Source organism: Oncorhynchus mykiss, chromosome 16, assembly GCF_057628025.1.
Source record: "Oncorhynchus mykiss isolate SJ-2025 chromosome 16, ASM5762802v1, whole genome shotgun sequence".
In the NCBI taxonomy this organism is placed as follows: Eukaryota; Metazoa; Chordata; class Actinopteri; order Salmoniformes; family Salmonidae; genus Oncorhynchus; species Oncorhynchus mykiss.
Genome location: NC_143037.1, coordinates 55,538,606 through 55,561,678, shown reverse-complemented (window position 1 = coordinate 55,561,678; position 23,073 = coordinate 55,538,606). Strand labels below are relative to the sequence as shown.

The 23,073-nt window shown below is 42.9% G+C and overlaps 1 protein-coding gene across 3 annotated transcripts in view; it reads left to right on the top strand.

Moving 5' to 3' along the window:
• The window catches only part of LOC110491095 (scavenger receptor cysteine-rich domain-containing protein DMBT1), a 28,532-nt gene extending 5,516 nt beyond the window's left edge, over nucleotides 1-23,016 (top strand). Inside the window, exons 3-14 of one of the 3 annotated variants that reach the window (XM_090203407.1) lie at nucleotides 1,472-1,807; nucleotides 2,032-2,055; nucleotides 5,710-5,739; nucleotides 5,862-6,179; nucleotides 7,694-8,011; nucleotides 8,507-8,848; nucleotides 8,963-8,986; nucleotides 9,633-9,656; nucleotides 9,786-10,103; nucleotides 10,253-10,276; nucleotides 20,498-20,815; nucleotides 21,341-23,016. In XM_090203407.1, the coding sequence (XP_090059533.1) occupies nucleotides 1,472-1,807; nucleotides 2,032-2,055; nucleotides 5,710-5,739; nucleotides 5,862-6,179; nucleotides 7,694-8,011; nucleotides 8,507-8,848; nucleotides 8,963-8,986; nucleotides 9,633-9,656; nucleotides 9,786-10,103; nucleotides 10,253-10,276; nucleotides 20,498-20,815; nucleotides 21,341-21,363 (2,099 nt within the window). In that variant the 3' untranslated portion in view covers nucleotides 21,364-23,016. The remainder of the gene's footprint in view (nucleotides 1-1,471; nucleotides 1,808-2,031; nucleotides 2,056-5,709; nucleotides 5,740-5,861; nucleotides 6,180-7,693; nucleotides 8,012-8,506; nucleotides 8,849-8,962; nucleotides 8,987-9,632; nucleotides 9,657-9,785; nucleotides 10,104-10,252; nucleotides 10,277-20,497; nucleotides 20,816-21,340) is intronic. The other 2 variants (XM_090203409.1, XM_090203408.1) reach the window with 2 other exon arrangements.
• The last annotated feature ends 57 nt before the right edge of the window (nucleotides 23,017-23,073 follow it).

The following is a 23,073-nucleotide window of genomic DNA, read 5'->3' as shown; positions in this document are numbered from 1 at the left end:
AACCAATTACCTTCAGAAGTCACAATTAGTTAAATAAAGTCCACCTGTGTGCAATCTAAGTGTCACATGATCTGTCACATGATCTCAGTATATATACACCAGTTCTGAAAGGCCCCAGAGTCTGCAACACCACTAGGCAAAGGGCACCACCAAGCAAGCGGCACCATGAAGACCAAGGAGCTCTCCAAACAGGTTAGGGTCAAAGTTGTGGAGAAGTACAGATCAGGGTTGCGTTATAACAAAAATATCCGAAACTTTGAACGGAGCACCATTAAATCCATTATTTAAAAAATGGAAAGAATATGGCACCACAACAAACCTGCCAAGAGAGGGCCGCCCACCAAAACTCACAGCCCAGGCAAGGCGGGCATCAATCAGAGAGGCAACAAAGAGACCAAAGATACTCCATAGCGGAGATTGGAGTATCTGTCCATAGGACCACTTTAAGCCGTACACTTTGGGGGGCTGGGCTTTACGGAAGAGTGGCCAGAAAAAAGCCATTGCTTAAAGAAACAAAATAAGCAAACTCATTTGATGTTTGCAAAAAGGCACGTGGGAGACTCCCCAAACATATGGAAGAAGGTACTCTGGTTAAATGAGACTAAATTTGAGCTTTTTAGCCATAAAGGAAAACGCATTGTCTGGTGCAAAATCAACACCTCTCATCACCCCGAGAATACCATCCAGTGAAGCATGGTGGTGGCAGCATCATGCTGTGGGGATATTTTTTCATCGACAGGAACTGAGAAACTGGTCAGAATTGAAGGAATGATGGATTATGCTAAATACAGGGAAATTCTTGAGGGAAACCTGTTTCAGTCTTCAAGAGATTTGAGACTGGGACGGAGGTTCACCTTCCAGCAGGACAATAACCATAAGCATACTGCTAAAGCAACACTAGAGGGGTTTAAGGGGAAGCATTTAAATGTCTTGGAATGGCCTAGTCAAAGCCCAGACCTCAATCCAATTGAGAATCTGTGGTGTGACTTAAAGATTGCTGTACACCAGCGGAACCCATCCAACTTGAAGGAGCTGAAGCAGTTTTGCCTTGAAGAATGGGCAAAAATCCCAGTGGCTAGATGTGCCAAGTTTATAGAGACATACCCAAAAAGACTTGCAACTGTAATTGATGCAATAGGTGGTTCTACAAAGTATTGACTTTGGGGGGTGAATAGTTGTGCACACTCAAGTTTTCTGTTTTTTGTCTTATTTCTTGTTCGTTTCACAAGAAAAAAATATTTTGCATCTTCGAAGTGATAGGCATGTTGTGTAAATCAAATAATACAAACCCCCCAAAAATCTATTTTAATTCCAGGGCAACAAAATAGGAAAAATGCCAAGGGGGTGAATACTTTCGCCCAGCCACTGTAGTTCCATGATGACAATCATACACTGTAGTCCCTATATATGTGACTATCATATAAATACCCAGTCACTTAATGTGGGACTTAACAAAACAATTATTTTCCAGCCTCCACGGTCAGTGCTGGAGGAGTACGTTTAGTGGATGGCCCAAACAACTGCTCTGGCAGGGTGGAGGTTTATTATGCAGGCCAGTGGGGTACAGTGTGTGATGATGACTGGGACCTGCTGGATGCCAAGGTAGTGTGTAGAGCACTGGGCTGTGGGGTGGCGCTGGAGGCCCCGGACCAGGCTCACTTTGGCCAAGGCAGGGGGGAGATCTGGCTAAAGGATGTGCAATGTTCTGGGAATGAAGGGTCACTGCTTGGCTGCAGCTCAGATGGACTGGGGTCACACAACTGTGGACATTCTGAGGATGCAGCAGCGATATGTGAGGGGCAGTCAGGTAAGTGAATGGTTGAAATTTCTCAGACAACTTATTTAAACTACCAACACCAGCCAGGGGCTTGTGTAATGCTACCATTTTTCCTCTCTCTCTCTCTCTCTCTCTCTCTCTCTCTCTCTTTCTCTCTTTCTCTCTTTCTCTGTCTCTCGCTCTCCCTCCCTCTCTCTCGCTCTCTCTCCTCCTCTCTCCCTTTCTTTCTCTCTTCCTCTCTCTCGCTCTCTCAGGTCCATCCCCTTCAGATTTCCATTGTGAGTAATTTCAAAATTATTCCCCAGACATCAATTCAACGTCTATTCCACATTGGTTTAACATAGTTTCATTGTAATGATGTGGAAACAATGTTGATTTAAACAGTGCGTTCCCAGTAGGTCTTTATGTTTCAATTCCAGAAAACCTCACTATATGCAAAGAAATTATAGTCACATCAGATATCTTGTATATTCACACGTCCTGAGAAGAAACCCTTTACTGCAAGGGCATATCGACAGACTTTTCACCTAGTCAACTCAGGAATGCGAACCACAAACGCTATTACCCGCTTGGCTAGCTACCGCCTTTAACCTTTGACAATGGTAGATGCTGTCTGTCTCTCCAGCAGTAGTTGAAGAGGAAATATTAAAATCAAATTTATTGGTCACATACACGTGTTTAGCAGGCTGCTCAGCAAGGAAGAAGCCACTGCTCCAAAACCGCCATAAATCCAGACTACGGTTTGCAACTGCACATGGGGATAAAGATCGTACTTTTTGGAGAAATGTCCTCTGTTCTGATGAAACAAAAATAGAACTGTTTGGCCATAATGACCATCATTATGTTTGGAGGAAAAAGGGGGAGGCTTGCAAGCCGAAGAACACCATCCCAACCGTGAAGTACGGGGGTGGCAGCATCATGTTGTGCGGGTGCTTTGCTGCAGGAGGGACTGGTGCACTTCACAAAATAGATGTTATAATGAGGCAGGAAAATTATGTGGATATATTGACGCAACATCTCAAGACATCAGTCAGGAAGTTAAAGCTTGGTTGCAAATGGATCTTCCAAATGGACAATGACCCCAAACATACTTCCAAAGTTGTGGCAAAATGGCTTAAGGACAACAAAGTCAAGGTATTGGGGTGGCTATCACAAAGCCCTGAGCTCAATCCCATAGAAAATTTGTGAGCAGAACTGAAAAAGTGTGTGCGACCAAGGAGGCCTACAAACCTGACTCAGTTACACCAGCTTTGCCAGGAGAAATGTGCCAAAATTCACCCAACTTATTGTGGGAAGCTTGTGGAAGGCTACCTGAAATGTTTGACCCAAGTTAAACAATTTAAAGGCAGTGCTAACCAATACGAATTGAGTGTGTGTAAACTTATGACCCATTGGGAATGTGGTGAAAGAAATAAAAGCTGAAATAAACCGTTCTCTCTACTATTTTTCTGCCATTTCGCACTCTTAAAATAAAGTGGTGATCCTAACTGACCTAAGACATGGAATCTTTACTAGGATTAAATGTCAGGAATTGTGAAAAACTGGGTTTAAATGTACAGTGGGGCAAAAAAGTATTTATTCAGCCACCAATTGTGCAAGTTCTCCCACTTAAAATGATGAGAGAGGCCTGTAATTTTCATCATAGGTACACTTCAACTATGACAGACAAAATGAGGGAAAAAAAATCCAGAAAATCACATTGTAGGATTTTTAATTTATTTATTTGCAAATTATGGTGGAAAATAAGTATTTGGTCAACAACAAAAGTTTATCTCAATACTTTGTTATATACCCTTTGTTGGCAATGATAGAGGTCAAATGTTTTCTGTAAGTCTTCACAAGGTTTTCACACACTGTTGCTGGCCCATTCCTCCATGCAGATCTCCTCTAGAGCAGTGATGTTTTGGGGCTGTTGCTGGGCAACACGGACTTTCAACTCCCTCCAAAGATTTTCTATGGGGTTGAGATCTGGAGACTGGCTAGGCCACTCCAGGACCTTGAAATGCTTCTTACGAAGCCACTCCTTCGTTGCCCGGGCGGTGTGTTTGGGATCACTGTCATGCTGAAAGACCCAGCCACGTTTCATCTTCAATGCCCTTGCTGATGGAAGAAGGTTTTCACTCAAAATCTCATGATACATGGCCCCATTCATTATTTCCTTTACACGGATCAGTCGTCCTGGTCCCTTTGCAGAAAAACAGCCCCAAAGCATGATGTTTATACCCCCATGCGTCACAGTAGGTATGGTGTTCTTTGGATGCAACTCAGCATTCTTTGTCCTCCAAACACGACGAGTTGAGTTTTTACCAAAAATGTCTATTTTGGTTTCATCTGACCATATGACATTCTCCCAATCTTCTTCTGGATCATCCAAATGCTCTCTAACAAACTTCAGACGGGCCTGGACATGTACTGGCTTAAGCAGGGAGACACGTCTGGCACTGCAGGATTTGAGTCCCTGGTAGCGTAGTGTGTTACTGATGGTAGGCTTTGTTACTTTGGTCCCAGCTCTCTGCAGGTCATTCACTAGGTCCCCCCGTGTTGTTCTGGGATTTTTGCTCACCGTTCTTGTGATCATTTTGACCCCATGGGGTGAGATCTTGCGTGGAGCCCCAGATCGAGGGAGATTATCAGTGGTCTTGTATGTCTTCCATTTCCTAATATTTGCTCCCACAGTTGATTTTTTCAAACCAAGCTGCTTACTTGCAGATTCAGTCTTCCCAGCCTGGTGCAGGTCTACAATTTTGTTTCTGGTGTCCTTTGATAGCTCTTTGGTCTTGGCCATAGTGGAGTTTGGAGTGTGGAAGTTGCACTCATATGCACTCATGAAGCGTGGATTCCGATTGGTCAGACCAGCGTTGAATAGTCCTCACGACGGGTGCTTCCTGTTTGAGTTTCTGCCTGTAGGAGAATGATGTAATCGTGGTCCGATTTGCCTAATGGAGGGCCGGGGAGGGCCTTATATGCACTCTGGAAGGTAGTTTAGTAATGAGAGAGTTTTAGCAGCGCGAGTACAACAATCAATATGTTGATAGAATTTCAGGAGCCTTTTCCTCAAATTTGCTTTGTTAAAATACCCAGCTACAGTAAATGCAGCCTCGGGATATGTGGTTTCCAGTTTACATAAAGTCCAGTGAAGTTCTTTGAGGGCCGTCGTGGTATCAGCTTGAGGGGGGGAAGTAGACCGCTGTGGCTACTATTGAGGAAAATTCTCTCGGGAGATAGTATCGTCAGCATTTGATTGTGAGATATTCTAGGTCAGATGAACAGAAGGACTTGAGTTCATGTATGTTATCACAGTTACACCATAAGTTGTTAATCATAAAACATATACCAACACCCTTCTGCTTCCAGGCGAGATGTTTGATCCTGTTGGTGCAATGTACTGAGAACACAACTGGCTTTACAGAGTCAGACAGTGTATCTCGAGAGAGCCATGTTTCTGTGAAGCAGAGTATGTTACTATCCCTGGTGTCTCTCTGAAAAGCAACTCTCGCCTTGAGCTCATCAACTTTATTATCCAGAGATTGGACATTAGCAAGTAAAATACTCAGGAGTGGTGGGAGGTGTGCAGAAGACCGCCTCGAGTACCTTAATTACTCTGGGGAGAGCAAACAAAAGATCTGCTCCAGGGAAGTCGTAATCCTGTTCGTAATGCTGGAAGTTCTGGTGAGTTACCGTCGCTCTAATATCCAATAGTTCTTCCTGGCTGTATGTAATGACACAAAATAATTCCTGAGCTAATAACGTAAAAAATAGTACATAAACAAACAAAATGCTGCAAAGTTTCCTAAGAGCTAGTCGCGATGCTGCCATCTCGTCGGCACCATCATAACACCATACCATACTCGTTCTCTGTCTCTCTCTCTCTCCCTCTCCCTCTCCCTCTCTCTCTCTCTCTCTCTCTCTCTCTCTCTCTCTCTCTCTCTCAGGTACGTACCCTTCAGATCCAGATTCCCATTGTGAGTAATTATTATTCCTTACTTTGTTTCAGTTGCAAAACAAGTCATAATATGTATTTGTAAAACAAAAAGTCGGTGCCCGGTACAAGTTTCTTCCTTTCCCTTCCTCTTAACTCAAACAGCTGACTTGACAGTGCGCCTAGTTGATGGTCCCAACCGCTGCTCTGGCAGGGTGGAGGTCTACCAGGATGGGAGTTGGGGGACTGTCTGTGATGATAACTGGGCTTTGCTAGATGCCCAAGTTGTATGTAGGGAGCTGAGCTGTGGACCAGCCACAGAGGCTCCTCACCAGGCTCACTTTGGTGAGGGGAGTGGCTCAATCCTATTGGATGATGTGGCGTGCATGGGAAGTGAGGGATCTTTACTGGAATGCAGCTCAGGAGGGATAGGAAACCATGACTGTGGCCATGATGAAGATGCCAGTGTAACTTGCATGATGGGTAAGTCTCAGTCTACAATTACAGTAGACAAAAATAGTTTATGTTCAGATGAATTAAGGATAATTTAATACCTGTTTTTCACAATATCTCACTTTCATTGTCAATGTCCCTTCTCCATATTTTCCTATTTTCATAACCTCCAATTCAAGAACAAGAAGATGCATTTAGAAACAGTAAGATCAATTCCATACAACTATATTATACGTGTGTCATTGGGGGCAGTGTGTGATGATGACTGGGACGTGAGCACTGCTGACAGCTCCACTGTATGTGGGCAATCTTTTTATTTATTTTTTACTAGGCAAGTCAATTAAGAACAAATTATTGTTTACAATGACGGCCTACCTCGGCGACGCTGGGCCAATTGATACAGCCTGAGTTTGAACCAGGCACTGCATCTCAGTGCAAGAGATGCAGTGCCTGGTTCAAACCCAGACCGCTGCGCCACTCGGGAGCCCTTGGGATGGCACCGGATTGACCGAGTTTGGTATGGGAGGTGGTATTCCCATTCTGCTAGAAAACATGGCCTGTGTTGGAACAGAGGACTCTCTCTTTTACTGCCTCTCTGATGTGATAGGTCAGTCTTGGTTATATGCTGTGGGATCTGAATTTATTGACAACCTTGATAAAGATGAGCAAAAATGACTGTATGAAATAAATAATTAAAATACTGAACTAAATTGTATGCTCAGAAAAATGGGGAAATTATATTATTTATACTAATAACATTTCTAAGAGAAAGAGATTTTGTTAACAAGTAATATTTTTTTCTCTCAAAAAGGTAGGGGTCAAAATTATTGACACCCCTGTTTTCAATACCTTTCAATGCTTCACCTTGCGGGTATAACAACACTGAACCTTTTTCTAAAATGGTTAATGAGTTGGAGAACACATTGGGAGGGATCTTAGACCATTCCCCATACAGAATCCTTCCAGATCCTCAATATCCTTTGTCTGAGCTTATGGCCTGCCCTCTTCCATTCAAACCACAGGTTTCCAATGGCTTTCAAATCCGGAGACTGAAATGTTGATTTTGTGGCCAATTAACAATTTCTTTGTGGATTTTGATGTGTGTTTGAGATTATTGTCTTGCTGGAAGATCCACTTGCTGCCAAGTTTCAGCATCCTGGTAGAGGCAACCAGGTTTTTGTCTTAAATGTACTGGTTCTGGGTAAAATTCATGATGTCATTGACCTTGTTAAGGTCAATGGCAAATAATCCTGGAGCAATAGGAAATGTGAATTATTATGTGCATTATACTTAATTTTCATTTTTGTAGAAATTGTTAAATATTTCATAACGGCAAATCAAGTCTGAGATTTCAAAGTGAAAATTGCAAACTTCAGAAGCCTTCTTAAACCTCAAATAAACTACAAGTTCTACATTTCCTGCTCTGCAGGAAAATTATCCTACAGCAGGGTGATCAAATTAAGATCCTTTTCCATCTACAAAGTTTTCAACTCAACGACAGTCCCACACCCTGTCATCTTCACAGTTCTACCTGTCTATTACAGATGGCATTTCCAGAGTGCGTCTGGTCAACGGTCCCAACAACTGCTCTGGTAGAGTGGAGGTGTTTGACTCTGGCCAGTGGGGTACAGTGTGTGATGATGACTGGGATCAGAGGGATGCTCAGGTGATGTGCAGAGAGTTGGGCTGTGGAGAAGCACTAGAGGCCTTTGGATCTGCCAGGTTTGGAAAGGGCAGTGGCTCCATCTCTCTGGATGACTTGGCCTGTTCTGGCTCTGAAGTCTCTTTGCTGCAGTGTCCCCACAGTGGCCTGGGTAACCATGACTGTGGCCACCATGAAGATGCAGGAGTCACCTGCGCTGGTGAGATAAATGTTTGTGGCAGGACGTTTATACATCATTATGTTGTATATGTTGGTAATAGGGCTAGTGTTACACTGTAAAAACCAAATTCTACAACAGGTATTTCTGTAGACATCCAGCCATTGAACTCCCTGTGGACTTTCCTATTCTCTTTTTGCAGTATTGGCTCGATCTAATATGGGATCTTACTTTATTAAAGATGGATCAAAACCATGTATAAAAAACCTAGCGCCATATTCACTAATGATGTCCTTTAAAAATAATTCCTTCAGTTGTAGAGGAACTAGTCAAGTTTGCAGTATTTTGCCTTTGCTTTTTGCAGTGTTTATAAAGCTATGGTATATGCAAAGAAAAACAATGCAAAATGTATGAAACATGCACTCACCTCAGTATTGTTCGTTAACCCAATTGTACCTTAATAAAGCGAACAGGGATTCATCTAATTTCTAATCAAACCACTTAGTAAATGGAGTTAACAGTTATCTTTGTTTACAGGTCCTACAGAGAACAGCAGCATTTCCAGAGTGCGTCTGGTCAACGGTCCCAACAACTGCTCTGGTAGAGTCGAGGTGTTCCACTCTGGCCAGTGGGGTACAGTGTGTGATGATGACTGGGACCTGCTGGATGCCAAGGTAGTGTGTAGAGCACTGGGCTGTGGGGTGGCGCTGGAGGCCCCGGACCAGGCTCACTTTGGCCAAGGCAGGGGGGAGATCTGGCTAAAGGATGTGCAATGTTCTGGGAATGAAGGGTCACTGCTTGGCTGCAGCTCAGATGGACTGGGGTCACACAACTGTGGACATTCTGAGGATGCAGCAGCGATATGTGAGGGGCAGTCAGGTAAGTGAATGGTTGAAATTTCTCAGACAACTTATTTAAACTACCAACACCAACCAGGGGCTTGTGTAATGTTACCATTTTTTTCCTCCCTCTCTCTTTCTCTCTCTCTCTCAGGTCCATCCCCTTCAGATTTCCATTGTGAGTCATCTAAAAATGAATTACCACTGGGCACAGACAATGTCTATTTCACATTGGTTCAACGTAGTTTCATTGTAATGACGTGGAAACAATGTTGATTTAAACAGTGTGTTCCCAGTGGGTCTTTACTTTATGTTTCAATTGCAGAGAACCTCACTATATGCAAAGAAATTATGATTCACACGGCATGAGAAGAAACCCCTAACTGACATAACCAGTTTGCCTCAGTGCAGTTTGTTTTCACTTATCACCATTCTTCTGAGCATTGTTTATGGTCGGTATATTTTAGGTTTGAATAAGAGATTTACATTTACATTTGAGTCATTTAGCAGACACTCTTATCCAGAAAGACTTACAGGCGCAATTAGGGTTAAATGCCTAGCTCACGGGCACATGAACAGATTTTTCACTTAGTCGGCTCGGAGATTCAAACCAGAGACCTTTCGGTTACTGGCCCAAAGCTCTTAACTGCTAGGCTACCTGTCTCCCTTGACCTGGGTCCTGTAATTCAGCTGGCAGACAATGGCAGGTGCTGTCTGTCTCTCCAGCAATAATTGAAGGGGAAAGATTTAACACCATACGATATTCTCTCTCTCTCTCTCTCTCTCTCTCTCTCTCTCTCTCTCTCTCTCTCTTCGTCTCTCAGGTCCGTCCCCTTCAGATTCCCATTGTGAGTAATCAAAAAATGATTTTTTACTCTATGTTTCAGTTGCAAAATGAGTCATAATACGTATTTGTAAAACAAAAAGTTAGTGCCCATTACACATTTCTCCCTTTCCCTTCCTCTTAACTCAAACAGCTGACTTGACAGTGCGCCTAGTTGATGGTCCCAACCGCTGCTCTGGCAGGGTGGAGGTCTACCAGGATGGGAGTTGGGGGACAGTCTGTGATGATAACTGGGCTGTGCTAGATGCCCAAGTTGTGTGTAGGGAACTGAGCTGTGGACCAGCCACAGAGGCTCCTCACCAGGCTCACTTTGGTGAGGGGAGTGGCTCAATCCTATTGGATGATGTGGCGTGCATGGGAAGTGAGGGATCTTTACTGGAATGCAGCTCAGGAGGGATAGGAAATCATGACTGTGGCCATGATGAAGATGCCAGTGTAACTTGCATGATGGGTAAGTCTCAGTCTACAATTACAGTAGACAAAAATAGTTTATGTTCAGAGGAATTAAGGATAATTTAATACCTGTTTTTCACAATATCTCACTCTCATTGTCAATATCCCTTCTCCATATTTTCCTATTTTCATAACCTTCAATTCAAGAACAAGAAGACCCATTTAAAAACAGTAAGATCAATTCCATACAACTATATTTTAAGTGTATCATGTGTGGCAGTGGGGTACGGTGTGTGATGATAACTGGGACGTGAGCCCTGCTGACATGGTCTGCAGACTGCTCCGCTGTATGTGGGCTACAGATGCCCCCGGTTTGGTATGGGAGATGGTATTCCCATTCTTCTGGACAACATGGCCTGTGTTGGAACAGAGGAATCTCTCTTTGACTGCCCCTCTGATGTGATATGTCAGTACAACTACATGCATCCTGAGGATGCGAGTGTTTTCTGCTCAGGTGAGATTTAAGGGGAAGTTCCATATTCAACTGTTAGATGGTTCCTGATCCTGAAAGTAGTTTATTGGGCAGGAGAACTGTAATCTATGTTTCAGTTTTCTTTAAACAGCCACTGCAACCTTTAGCTAATTTAAAATGCAGGTAGCTTTATTTATTATATAGCACTTTTTAAGGTTACATACAATGGGTTCCAAAATGTTGACAACCTTGATAAAGATGAGCAAAAATTACTGTATAAAATAAATCATTAAAATACTAGGCTATATTGTTTCTTTGAAATTATGTTATTTTATACTAATAAAACTGCTCAGGGAAAGAGATTTTGTTCAACAAGTAATACTTTTTTCTCTCAAAAGGTCAATACCTTTCAATACCTCACACTGTGAGGATAACTGCACTGACCCTTTTTCTAAAATGGTTTATGAGTTGGAGAACACATTGGGAGGGATCTTATACCATTACTCTATACATAATCCTTCCAGATCCTTGACTTATGGACTGCCCTCTTCAATTGTTTTAGTATTTTACCCCCTTTTTCAATCTTGTCGCATCGCATCAACTCCCCAAAGGGCTCGGGGAGAAACGGTCACGTCATGCGTCCTCCAAAACAATGTCCCACCAAATCGCGCTTCTTAACCCAGAAGCCAGCAGCACCAATGTGTCGGAGGAAACACTGTTAAACTGACGACCGGGGTCAGCCTGCAGGCAGCTGGCCCGCCACAAGAGCGCGATGAGCCAAGTAAAGCCCCCCCAGCCAAACCCTCCCCTTACCCGGACGAGGCTGGTCCAATTGTGCGCCGCCCTATGACAGCCCGTTGTGATACAGCCCGGGTCTGTTGTGACACCTCTAGCACTGAGATGTAGTGCCTTAGACCGCTGTGCCACTCAGGAGGCCCTGCGCTCTTCAATTTAAACCACATGTTTTCATGGAAAATGTTGATTTTGTGGCCAATTAATAATTTCTTTGTGGATTTTGCTGTGTGCTTGGGGTTATTGTCTTGCTGGAAGACCCACTTGCAGACAAGTTTCAGCCTCCTTCACAGGCAACCATGTTTGACTAAAATGTCCTGGTACTGGGTAAAGTTTCTGATATCATTGACCTTAATTAACAAGGGTCCCAGGACCAATGGACACAAAATAGCCCCATAATATCAAAGATCCTGCACCATATTTTACAGTACATACAGTGCCTTGCGAAAGTATTCGGCCCCCTTGAACTTTGCGACCTTTTGCCACATTTCAGGCTTCAAACATAAAGATATAAAACTGTATTTTTTTGAAGAATCAACAACAAGTGGGACACAATCATGAAGTGGAACAACATTTATTGGATATTTCAAACTTTTTTAACAAATCAAAAACTGAAAAATTGGGCGTGCAAAATTATTCAGCCCCTTTACTTTCAGTGCAGCAAACTCTCTCCAGAAGTTCAGTGAGGATCTCTGAATGATCCAATGTTGACCTAAATGACTAATGATGATAAATACAATCCACCTGTGTGTAATCAAGTCTCCGTATAAATGCACCTGCACTGTGATAGTCTCAGAGGTCCGTTAAAAGCGCAGAGAGCATCATGAAGAACAAGGAACACACCAGGCAGGTCCGAGATACTGTTGTGAAGAAGTTTAAAGCCGGATTTGGATACAAAAAGATTTCCCAAGCTTTAAACATCCCAAGGAGCACTGTGCAAGCGATAATATTGAAATGGAAGGAGTATCAGACCACTGCAAATCTACCAAGACCTGGCCGTCCCTCTAAACTTTCAGCTCATACAAGGAGAAGACTGATCAGAGATGCAGCCAAGAGGCCCATGATCACTCTGGATGAACTGCAGAGATCTACAGCTGAGGTCAGTCAGTCTCTCGATGTGCAAAACTGATAGAGACATACCCCAAGCGACTTACAGCTGTAATCACAGCAAAAGGTGGCGCTACAAAGTATTAACTTAAGGGGGCTGAATAATTTTGCACGCCCAATTTTTCAGTTTTTGATTTGTTAAAAAAGTTTGAAATATCCAATAAATGTCGTTCCACTTCATGATTGTGTCCCACTTGTTGTTGATTCTTCACAAAAAAATACAGTTTTATATCTTTGTTGGAAGCCTGAAATGTGGAAAAAGGTCGCAAAGTTCAAGGGGGCCGAATACTTTCGCAAGGCACTGTACTGTATGGGTTATTTTCTGCTCATGCATTCTCATTTCGACACCAAACCTACCACTGGTAGATTATTACATATGGGAAGAACTATTGGATATCAGAGTGGCGGTAACTCACCAGCACTACCAGTATTACAACCAGGAATACGACTTTCCCGAAGTGGATCATTTGTTCACACCACTCAGAGCAATTGAACTGATTCCAAAGATCGACCCAAAACAATGCCTGTGAAAAAGAGGGACTAGAAGCGGTCTTCTAGTCCCACCGCTTCCGAGTATATTACTCGCTAATGTTCAGTCCCTGGATAACAAAGTTGACGAGTTCAGGGCAAGGGTTACTTTCTGAAGAGACATCAATGATTATAACATACTCTGTTTCATGGAAAAATGGCTCTCTCGGGATATACTGTCAGAGTCGGTCCAGCCATCTGGATTCTCAGTTCATCGTGCCGACAGAAATAAACATCTCTCCAGGAAGAAGAAGGGCAGGGGTGTATGCTTCCTGATTAACGACTCATGGTGTAATTGTAATAACATACAGGAACTCAAATCCTTTTTTTCACCCGACCTAGAATACCTCACAATCAAATGCCGACCGTTTTATCTCCCAAATGAATTATCTTTGGTTATTGTCCCAGCTGCATATATCCACCCTCAAGCCGATACCACAACTGCCCTCAAGGAACTTCACTGGACTTTATGCAAACTGGAAACCATATATCCTGAGGCTGCATTTATTATAGCTGGGGAATTTAACAAAGCAAATTTTAGGAAAAGGCTACCTAAATTCTATCAGCATATCAACTGTAGTACTTGCGCTGGAAAAACACTCAACCATTGTTATTCCAACTTCCGGGATGCATACAAGGCCCACCCCCGACCTCCTTTCAGCCAATCTGACCACAACTCCATTTTGCTCCTCCCTTCCTATAGGTCAACTCAAACAGGAAGTATCTGTGCTAAGGACTATTCAACGCTGGTCTGACCAATTGGAATTCACGCTTCAAGATTGTTTTGATCACGTGGACTGAGATATGTTCTGGGTAGCTTCCGAGAACAATATTGATGTGTACACTGAGACGGTTACTGATTTCATCAAGAAGTGTATAGGAGATGCTGTACCCACTGTGAATATTAAAACCTACCGTAACCAGAAACTGGATAGATGGCAGCATTCGCGCAAAACTGTACATGCGAACCACAACAAAGTAGTCATTCCCTCTGCAAAGCAATCAAACAGGCAAAATGTCAGTATAGAGAAAGTGGAGTCGCAATTCAATGGCTCAGACATGAGACGTATGTGACAGGGTCTACAGACAATCAGACTACAAAAGGAAAACCAGCCATGTCTTGGGACCGGACAAGGTAATCACGTTCTTTGCCCGTTTTGAGGATAACACAGTGCCTCCTACATGGCCAGCTACCAATAAGTGTGGGCTCTCCTTCTCCATGGACAACGTAAGTATGACATTTAAACTAGCTAACCCTCGCAAGGTTGCCGACCCAGACGGCATCCCTAGCCACGTCCTCAGAGCATGCGCAGCTGGCTGGTGTGTTTACGGACATATTCAATCTCTCCCTATCCCAGTCTACTGTCCCCACATGCTTCAAGATGGCTACCATTGTTCCTGTACCCAAGTATGCAATGGTAACTGAACTAAATGATTATCGCCCCGTAGCACTCACTTCTGGCATCATGAAGTGCTTTGAGAGAATAGTTAAGCATCATATCACCTCCACCTTATTTATTTTATTTTATTTTACCTTTATTTAACCAGGTAGGCAAGTTGAGAACAAGTTCTCATTTACAATTGCGACCTGGCCAAGATAAAGCAAAGCAGTTCGACAGATACAACGACACAGAGTTACACATGGAGTAAAACAAACATACAGTCAATAATACAGTATAAACAAGTCTATATACAATGTGAGCAAATGAGGTGAGAAGGGAGGTAAAGGCAAAAAGGCCATGGTGGCAAGGTAAATACAATATAGCAAGTAAAACACTGGAATGGTAGTTTTGCAATGGAAGAATGTGCAAAGTAGAAATAAAAATAATGGGGTGCAAAGGAGCAAAATAAATAAATTAAATACAGTTGGGAAAGAGGTAGTTGTTTGGGCTAAATTATAGGTGGGCTATGTACAGGTGCAGTAATCTGTGAGCTGCTCTGACAGTTGGTGCTTAAAGCTAGTGAGGGAGATAAGTGTTTCCAGTTTCAGAGATTTTTGTAGTTCGTTCCAGTCATTGGCAGCAGAGAACTGGAAAGAGAGGCGGCCAAAGAAAGAATTGGTTTTGGGGGTGACTAGAGAGATATACCTGCTGGAGCGTGTGCTACAGTTGGGAGATGCTATGGTGACCAGCGAGCTGAGATAAGGGGGGACTTTACCTAGCAGGGTCTTGTAGATGACATGGAGCCGGTGGGTTTGGCGACGCGTATGAAGCGAGGGCCAGCCAACGAGAGCGTACAGGTCGCAATGGTGGGTAATATATGGGGCTTTGGTGACAAAACGGATTGCACTGTGATAGACTGCATCCAATTTGTTGAGTAGGGTATTGGAGGCTATTTTGTAAATGGCATCGCCAAAGTCGAGGATTGGTAGGATGGTCAGTTTTACAAGGATATGTTTGGCAGCATGAGTGAAGGATGCTTTGTTGCGAAATAGGAAGCCAATTCTAGATTTAACTTTGGATTGGAGATGTTTGATATGGGTCTGGAAGGAGAGTTTACAGTCTAACCAGACACCTAAGTATTTGTAGTTGTCCACGTATTCTAAGTCAGAGCCGTCCAGAGTAGTGATGTTGGACAGGCGGGTAGGTGCAGGTAGCGATCGGTTGAAGAGCATGCATTTAATTTTACTTGTATTTAAGAGCAATTGGAGGCCACGGCAGGAGAGTTGTATGGCATTGAAGCTTGCCTGGAGGGTTGTTAACACAGTGTCCAAAGAAGGGCCGGAAGTATACAGAATGGTGTCGTCTGCGTAGAGGTGGATCAGAGACTCACCAGCAGCAAGAGCGACCTCATTGATGTATACAGAGAAGAGAGTCGGTCCAAGAATTGAACCCTGTGGCACCCCCATAGAGACTGCCAGAGGTCCGGACAACAGACCCTCCGATTTGACACACTGAACTCTTTCAGAGAAGTAGTTGGTGAACCAGGCGAGGCAATCATTTGAGAAACCAAGGCTGTTGAGTCTGCCGATGAGGATGTGGTGATTGACAGAGTCGAAAGCCTTGGCCAGATCAATGAATACGGCTGCACAGTAATGTTTCTTATCGATGGCGGTTAAGATATCGTTTAGGACCTTGAGCGTGGCTGAGGTGCACCCATGACCAGCTCTGAAACCAGATTGCATAGCAGAGAAGGTATGGTGAGATTCGAAATGGTCGGTAATCTGTTTGTTGACTTGGCTTTCAAAGACCTTAGAAAGGCATGGTAGGATAGATATAGGTCTGTAGCAGTTTGAGTCAAGAGTGTCCCCCCCTTTGAAGAGGGGGATGACCGCAGCTGCTTTCCAATCTTTGGGAATCTCAGACGACACGAAAGAGAGGTTGAACAGGCTAGTAATAGGGGTGGCAACAATTTTGGCAGATAATTTTAGAAAGAAAGGGTCCAGATTGTCTAGCCAGGCTGATTTGTAGGGGTCCAGATTTTGCAGCTCTTTCAGAACATCAGCTGAATGGATTTGGGAGAAGGAGAAATGGGGAAGGCTTGGGCGAGTTGCTGTTGGGGGTGCAGTGCTGTTGACAGGGGTAGGAGTAGCCAGGTGGAAAGCATGGCCAGCCGTAGAAAAATGCTTATTGAAATTCTCAATTATGGTGGATTTATCAGTGGTGACAGGAAACACTATCTTCAGTGCAGTGGGCAGCTGGGAGGAGGTGTTCTTATTCTCCATGGACTTTACAGTGTCCCAGAACTTTTTTGAGTTAGTGTTGCAAGAAGCAAATTTCTGCTTGAAAAAGCTAGCCTTGGCTTTTCTAACTGCCTGTGTATAATGGTTTCTAGCTTCCCTGAACAGCTGCATATCACGGGGGCTGTTCGATGCTAATGCAGAACGCCATAGGATGTTTTTGTGTTGGTTAAGGGCAGTCAGGTCTGGGGAGAACCAAGGGCTATATCTGTTCCTGGTTCTAAATTTCTTGAATGTGGCATGTTTATTTAAGATGGTTAGGAAGGCATTTTTAAAAAATATCCAGACATCCTCTACTGACGGGATGAGGTCAATATCCTTCCAGGATACCCCGGCCAGGTCGATTAGAAAGGCGGGGCTTATCTGTCACCCTAGACCCACTTCAATTTACTTACCACCCCAATAGATCCACAGACAATGCAATCGAATGCTGTTCATTGACTGTAGTTCAGCATTCAACACCATAGTACCCTCCAAGCTCATCATTAAGCTTGAGGACCTGGGTCTGAACCCCGTCTTGTACAATTGGGTCCTGGACTTCCTGACAGGCTGTCCCCAGGTGGTGAAGGTAGGAAACAAAATCTCCACTTCGCTGATCCTCAACACTGAGGCCCCACACGGGTGCTTGCTCAACCCCCGCCTGTACTCTCTGTTTACCCATGACTGCATGGCCATGCACTCTTCCAACTCAATCATCAAGTTTGCAGACGACACAACAGTAGTATGGTTGATTACCAGCAACGGCTCTGGGAGTATGGTGTCAGGAAAATAACCTCTCACTCAACGTCAACAAAACAAAGACTATGATCATGGACTTCAGGAAACAGCAGAGGGAGCACCCCCCTATCCACATCGACAGGACAGCAAAGGAGAAGGTGGAAAGTTTTAAGTTCCTGTGTACACATCACTGAAAAACTAAAATGGTCCACCCACACAGACAGTGTGGTGAAGAAGGTGCAACAGCGCCTCAACACCTTAAGAGGCTGAAAAAAATTGGGTTGTCACTTAAAACCCTCACAAACTTACAAAATTGAGAGCATCCTGTCGGGCTGTATCACCGCCTGGTACGGCAACTGCACTGCCCACAATCGCAAGGCTCTCCAGAGGGTAGTGCGGTCTGCACAACGCATCACTGGGGGCAAAGTACCTGCCCTCCTGGACACCTACAGCACCCGATGTCACAGGAAGGCCAAAAAGATCATCAAGGACAACAACCACCTGAGCCACTGCCTGTTCACCCCGCTATCATCCAAAAGGCGAGGTCAGTACAGGTGCATCAAAGCTGGGACGGAAAGACTGAAAAACAGCTTCTATCTCAAGGCCATCAGACTGTTAAATAGCCATCACTAGCACAGAGAGGCTGCTGCCTACATACAGACTTGAAATCATTGGTCGCTTTAATAAATGGAACACTAGTTACTTTAATAATGTCACTTTAATAATGTTTACATATCTTGCATTACTCATCTCATATGTACAGTGGGGCAAAAAAAGTATTTAGTCAGCCACCAAGTTCTCCCACTTAAAAAGATGAGAGAGGCCTGTAATTTTCATCATAGGTACACTTCAACTATGACAGACAAAATGAGAAAGAAAAATCTAGAAATTCACATTGTACGATTTTTTATGAATTTATTTGCAAATTATGGTGGAAAATAAGTATTTGGTCACCTACAAACAAGTAAGATTTCTGGCTCTCACAGACCTGTAACTTCTTCTTTAAGAGGCTCCTCTGTCCTCCACTCGTTACCTGTATTAATGGCACCTGTTTGAACTTGTTATCAGTATAAAAGACACCTGTCCACAACCTCAAACAGTCACACTCCAAACTCCACTATGGCCAAGACCAAAGAGCTGTCAAAGGACACCAGAAACAAAATTGTAGACCTGCACCAGGCTTGGAAGACTGAATCTGCAATAGGTAAGCAGCTTGGTTTGAAGAAATCAACTGTGGGAGCAATTATTCGGAAATGGAAGACATACAAGACCACTGATAATCTCCCTCGATCTGGGGCTCCACGCAAGATCTCACCCCGTGGGGTCAAAATGATCACAAGAACGATTAGCAAAAATCCCAGAACCACACGGGGGGACCTAGTGAATGACCTGCAGAGAGCTGGGACCAAAGTAACAAAGCCTACCATCAGTAACACACTACGCCGCCAGGGACTCAAATCCTGCAGTGCCAGACGTGTCCCCCTGCTTAAGCCAGTACATGTCCAGGCCCGTCTGAAGTTTGCTAGAGAGCATTTGGATGATCCAGAAGAAGATTGGGAGAATGTCATATGGTCAGATGAAACCAAAATAGAACTTTTTGGTAAAAACTCAACTCGTCGTGTTTGGAGGACAAAGAATGCTGAGTTGCATCCAAAGAACACCATACCTACTGTGAAGCATGGGGGTGGAAACATCATGCTTTGGGGCTGTTTTTCTGCAAAGGGACCAGGACGACTGATCTGTGTAAAGGAAAGAATGAATGGGGCCATGTATCGTGAGATTTTGAGTGAAAACCTCCTTCCGTCAGCAAGGGCATTGAAGATGAAACGTGGCTGGGTCTTTCAGCATGACAATGATCCCAAACACACCGCCCGGGCAACAAAGGAGTGGCTTCGTAAGAAGCATTTCAAGGTCCTGGAGTGGCCTAGCCAGTCTCCAGATCTCAACCCCATAGAAAATCTTTGGAGGGAGTTGAAAGTTCGTGTTGCCCAGCAACAGCCCCATAACATCACTGCTCTAGAGGAGATCTGCATGGAGGAATGGGCCAAAATACCAGCAACAGTGTGTGAAAACCTTGTGAAGACTTACAGAAAACATTTGACCTCTGTCATTGCCTACAAAGGGTATATTCCACCATCATTTGCAAATAAATACATTTAAAATCCTATATCATTTTCTGGATTTTTTTTCTTCTCATTTTGTCTGTCATAGTTGAAGTGTACCTATGATGAAAATTACAGGCCACTCTCATCTTTTTAAGTGGGAGAACTTGCACAATTGGTGGCTGACTAAATCCTTTTTTGCCCCACAGTATATACTATATTCTATACTCTCTACTGTATCTTAGTCTATGCTGCTCTGACATTTCTCGTCCATATATTTATATATTCTTAATTCCAATCCTTTACTTAGATTTGTGTGTATTAGGTATTTGTTGTGAAATTGTTACATATTACTTGTTAGATATTTCTGCACTGTCGGAACTAGAAGCACAAGCATTTCATTACACCCGCAGTAACATCTGCTAAGCACGTTTATGTGACCAATAAAATTTGATTTGATTTAATTTGGTGTGCGTGGCCAAAGAGCTCAACTTTCATGTCATCCAACAAATGTAAACACCTCGAGTTTGCTTAATGGCATTGGCACTTGAATTGGAACCGGTTCTATGGTCAGATGACATGAAAATAGAGCTCTTTGGCCACGCTCACTAGTGGTGGGGTTTGGCCTCGAAATGAGAATACATGGGCAGAAAAGAACCCCATACTTATTGTAACATATGGTGGTGTATTTTTTATGTTATGGGGTTATTTTGCTTCCACTGGTCTTGTGGGCCTTGTTAAGGTCAATGGCAAATATTCCTGCATCAACATGAAATGTTAATTGTTATGTGGATTAGAATGAATGGACATTTTTGTCCGGGTTGATACATTTCTCATAAGGGAAAATCAAGTCTGAGATTTCAAAGTGGAAATTACAAACTTCAGAAGCCGTCTTAAACCTCAAATACACTACAAGTTCTACATTTCCTGCATTGCATGTTATGCTACAACAGGGTATTCTAATTAAGATGCTACATCTGTATATTTTCTACAAAGTTTTTAACTCAACATCAATCCCACACCCTGTCATCTTCAGTTCTACCTGTCTATTACAGATGGCATTTCCAGAGTGCGTCTGGTCAATGGTCCCAACAACTGCTCTGGTAGAGTGGAGGTGTTTGACTCTGGCCAGTGGGGTACAGTGTGTGATGATGACTGGGATCAGAGGGATGCTCAGGTGATGTGCAGAGAGTTGGGCTGTGGAGAAGCACTAGAGGCCTTTGGATCTGCCAGGTTTGGAAAGGGCAGTGGCTCCATCTCTCTGGATGACTTGGCCTGTTCTGGCTCTGAAGTCTCTTTGCTGCAGTGTCCCCACAGTGGCCTGGGTAACCATGACTGTGGCCACCATGAAGATGCAGGAGTCACCTGCGCTGGTGAGATAAATGTTTGTGGCAGGAAGTTTACATATCATGATATTGTCTATGTTGGTAACTGTACTTACATTTGTGACACAAATCCTATTCAAGTCATGGTACTGATATTAACATTTTTCCCACATCATGTTCAAATCATCTATAGGTGACTTTGTTGATTTTCACAATACATATTAGATTCTTTCGGATGATTTGGACATGATTTACAAAAAATGTCGGTGCCAGGATTTGGATTGATTCGTGCCACAAATTCTAAAACGTTAGCATTTGTAAAACAATCCCAGGGAAATGAACCAAAGCATGGATTTCTGTCAAACCTTGTCCGTAGACTCTTTTACAGGATAAAGAAACCAATTTAATTTTGTACTATGGGTGAACTATCCCGTTAAGCAGAAATCAGTCAAGAAGTTGTTGCTAGCTCATACGTAGATGCTGTGTAAAAGTCTGTGTGAAAAGTAATAATTTTGATAATTTTAATATGTGGTGACCCTATGTGTCAATGTTTCACTGTTTTTCTAATTTTAGGTTCTGCTTCCGGGGCCTTCTGAAAGCATGTACTGTAGAGCTCTCATCCATCCAGTCTAGTAGTAACAATGGTCAACCATAGATACTGTATGTACATTCAAATTCAATTTCTATGATACCACCTCTCTCCTCCTGGGACATGCTGGTGTGCAAATCAAACACACTAATAAAAATACAGTACGGAAAACCATTATCTGTAACAATTGAATTCTGACCAGAGGGGATTTTCTTGCTTTCAGCAGGGAATGTGGCATCCAACTATTTAAAATCCTGCCTCATGTATCATTCATAAAAGCCCTCTTTAATGACACAATGCCAAGAAGGTTGCTGTGTCAGAGTTTCCAGACTGAGAAGGTGAAGACAACCCAGGCCAGCCAAGCCCCAAAGGCCTTCTAAATTTCAACTCCAATATACTTCAAATGCAATCACATGAGGTATAAGATTAGTATGCATAATGTGTTGAAAATGATTTGTGTAGTGTTGACAATTCTGTAACTTCAATTAGGAAGGGAACTGAAATACAATTCCAAAAAATCATCAGAGAAAATAATGGGCAATTTTTTATTCATGGTTTTAATTTAAATTCATTACATGATATTTAGTTTGTGTTGACATTTTTCTAGTTCTACTAAACATTGTGTTTGTTATGTCCCATAGTTTGCTTTCTACAAGTAACAGGACCTTGAGTCATATTACCAGGCTAGTGTACTGTGAATTATCATAATTGACTCTATCTTGGATTAAATTAAAGTAATGAATACCTTATTGTTCTTCCAAGGTATTTACCATTTCTTTATTTTCTTTGGGATTTTACCCATATATTCACAAAGTTGCAAGAGTAAGTTCACCTGCTAAATTCCTCTCCATCCACTCCATCAATAGAGAGCAACAATTGGTAATTATTAGATGACCAAGGTATTTCATTTAGATTTACAATATATGCTAACTTGAACATTAGACTTTTCCCAAAATATCAATAGGAATATATTTTTCATTTTACATTCTTATTGTCCTCCTATTTCTCACCCACAATCACCATAATGATTTCACATTGTCACGTTAGGCTGTTCAATGAATTAACATTAGTCAGACAATCACATTTATGACATGAAAGAGGCCCAGCAACTCAGCTCATTTCACAGGGTGAGCCTTAATAATCTCTATTTAGATTCTGAATATGCAATCAGGCAATTCCATTTTATGCCAGAAGAGGGATACAGTCCAGTTGTGGTGTGCTACAGCCGGCAGATCTCAATTCACATCTGCTACAATTCTGATAGGACATTTAAAGGATTTCAAATTAATTAATTGATTGTGTAAATTGTTGATTGGGCTTTACTTAAGAAAAATATGGTCTCTTTTTATAGAGGGATGAAGAGACCAAGTGTATGCCAGACTTATGCAGGTGAAGGTCATGGACTCAATAACTTCCTTCCTCCTTCCTCTTCCTTCTTCCTCACCCCACTCCTGTGTTGGCACTGGGCTATGTTTTATTAATGGGGAAGTCGCTGGCTACATGGCTACCTGTATAATTAATGTAGTTTAGCATTAGAAGGCAATGTGTTCTGGGTAGAAGGACAGGAGAAATCTGATTATGATGAATGGACAGTGCATATCAATGAGACCAGAGAAACAACCTGTCATTTTGTCTACGTGTAATAAACTACGTAACACTATATGCTCTGATTGTTGATTACATGTTCTGTAGACAAAATGCTTAGCTAATTATTATG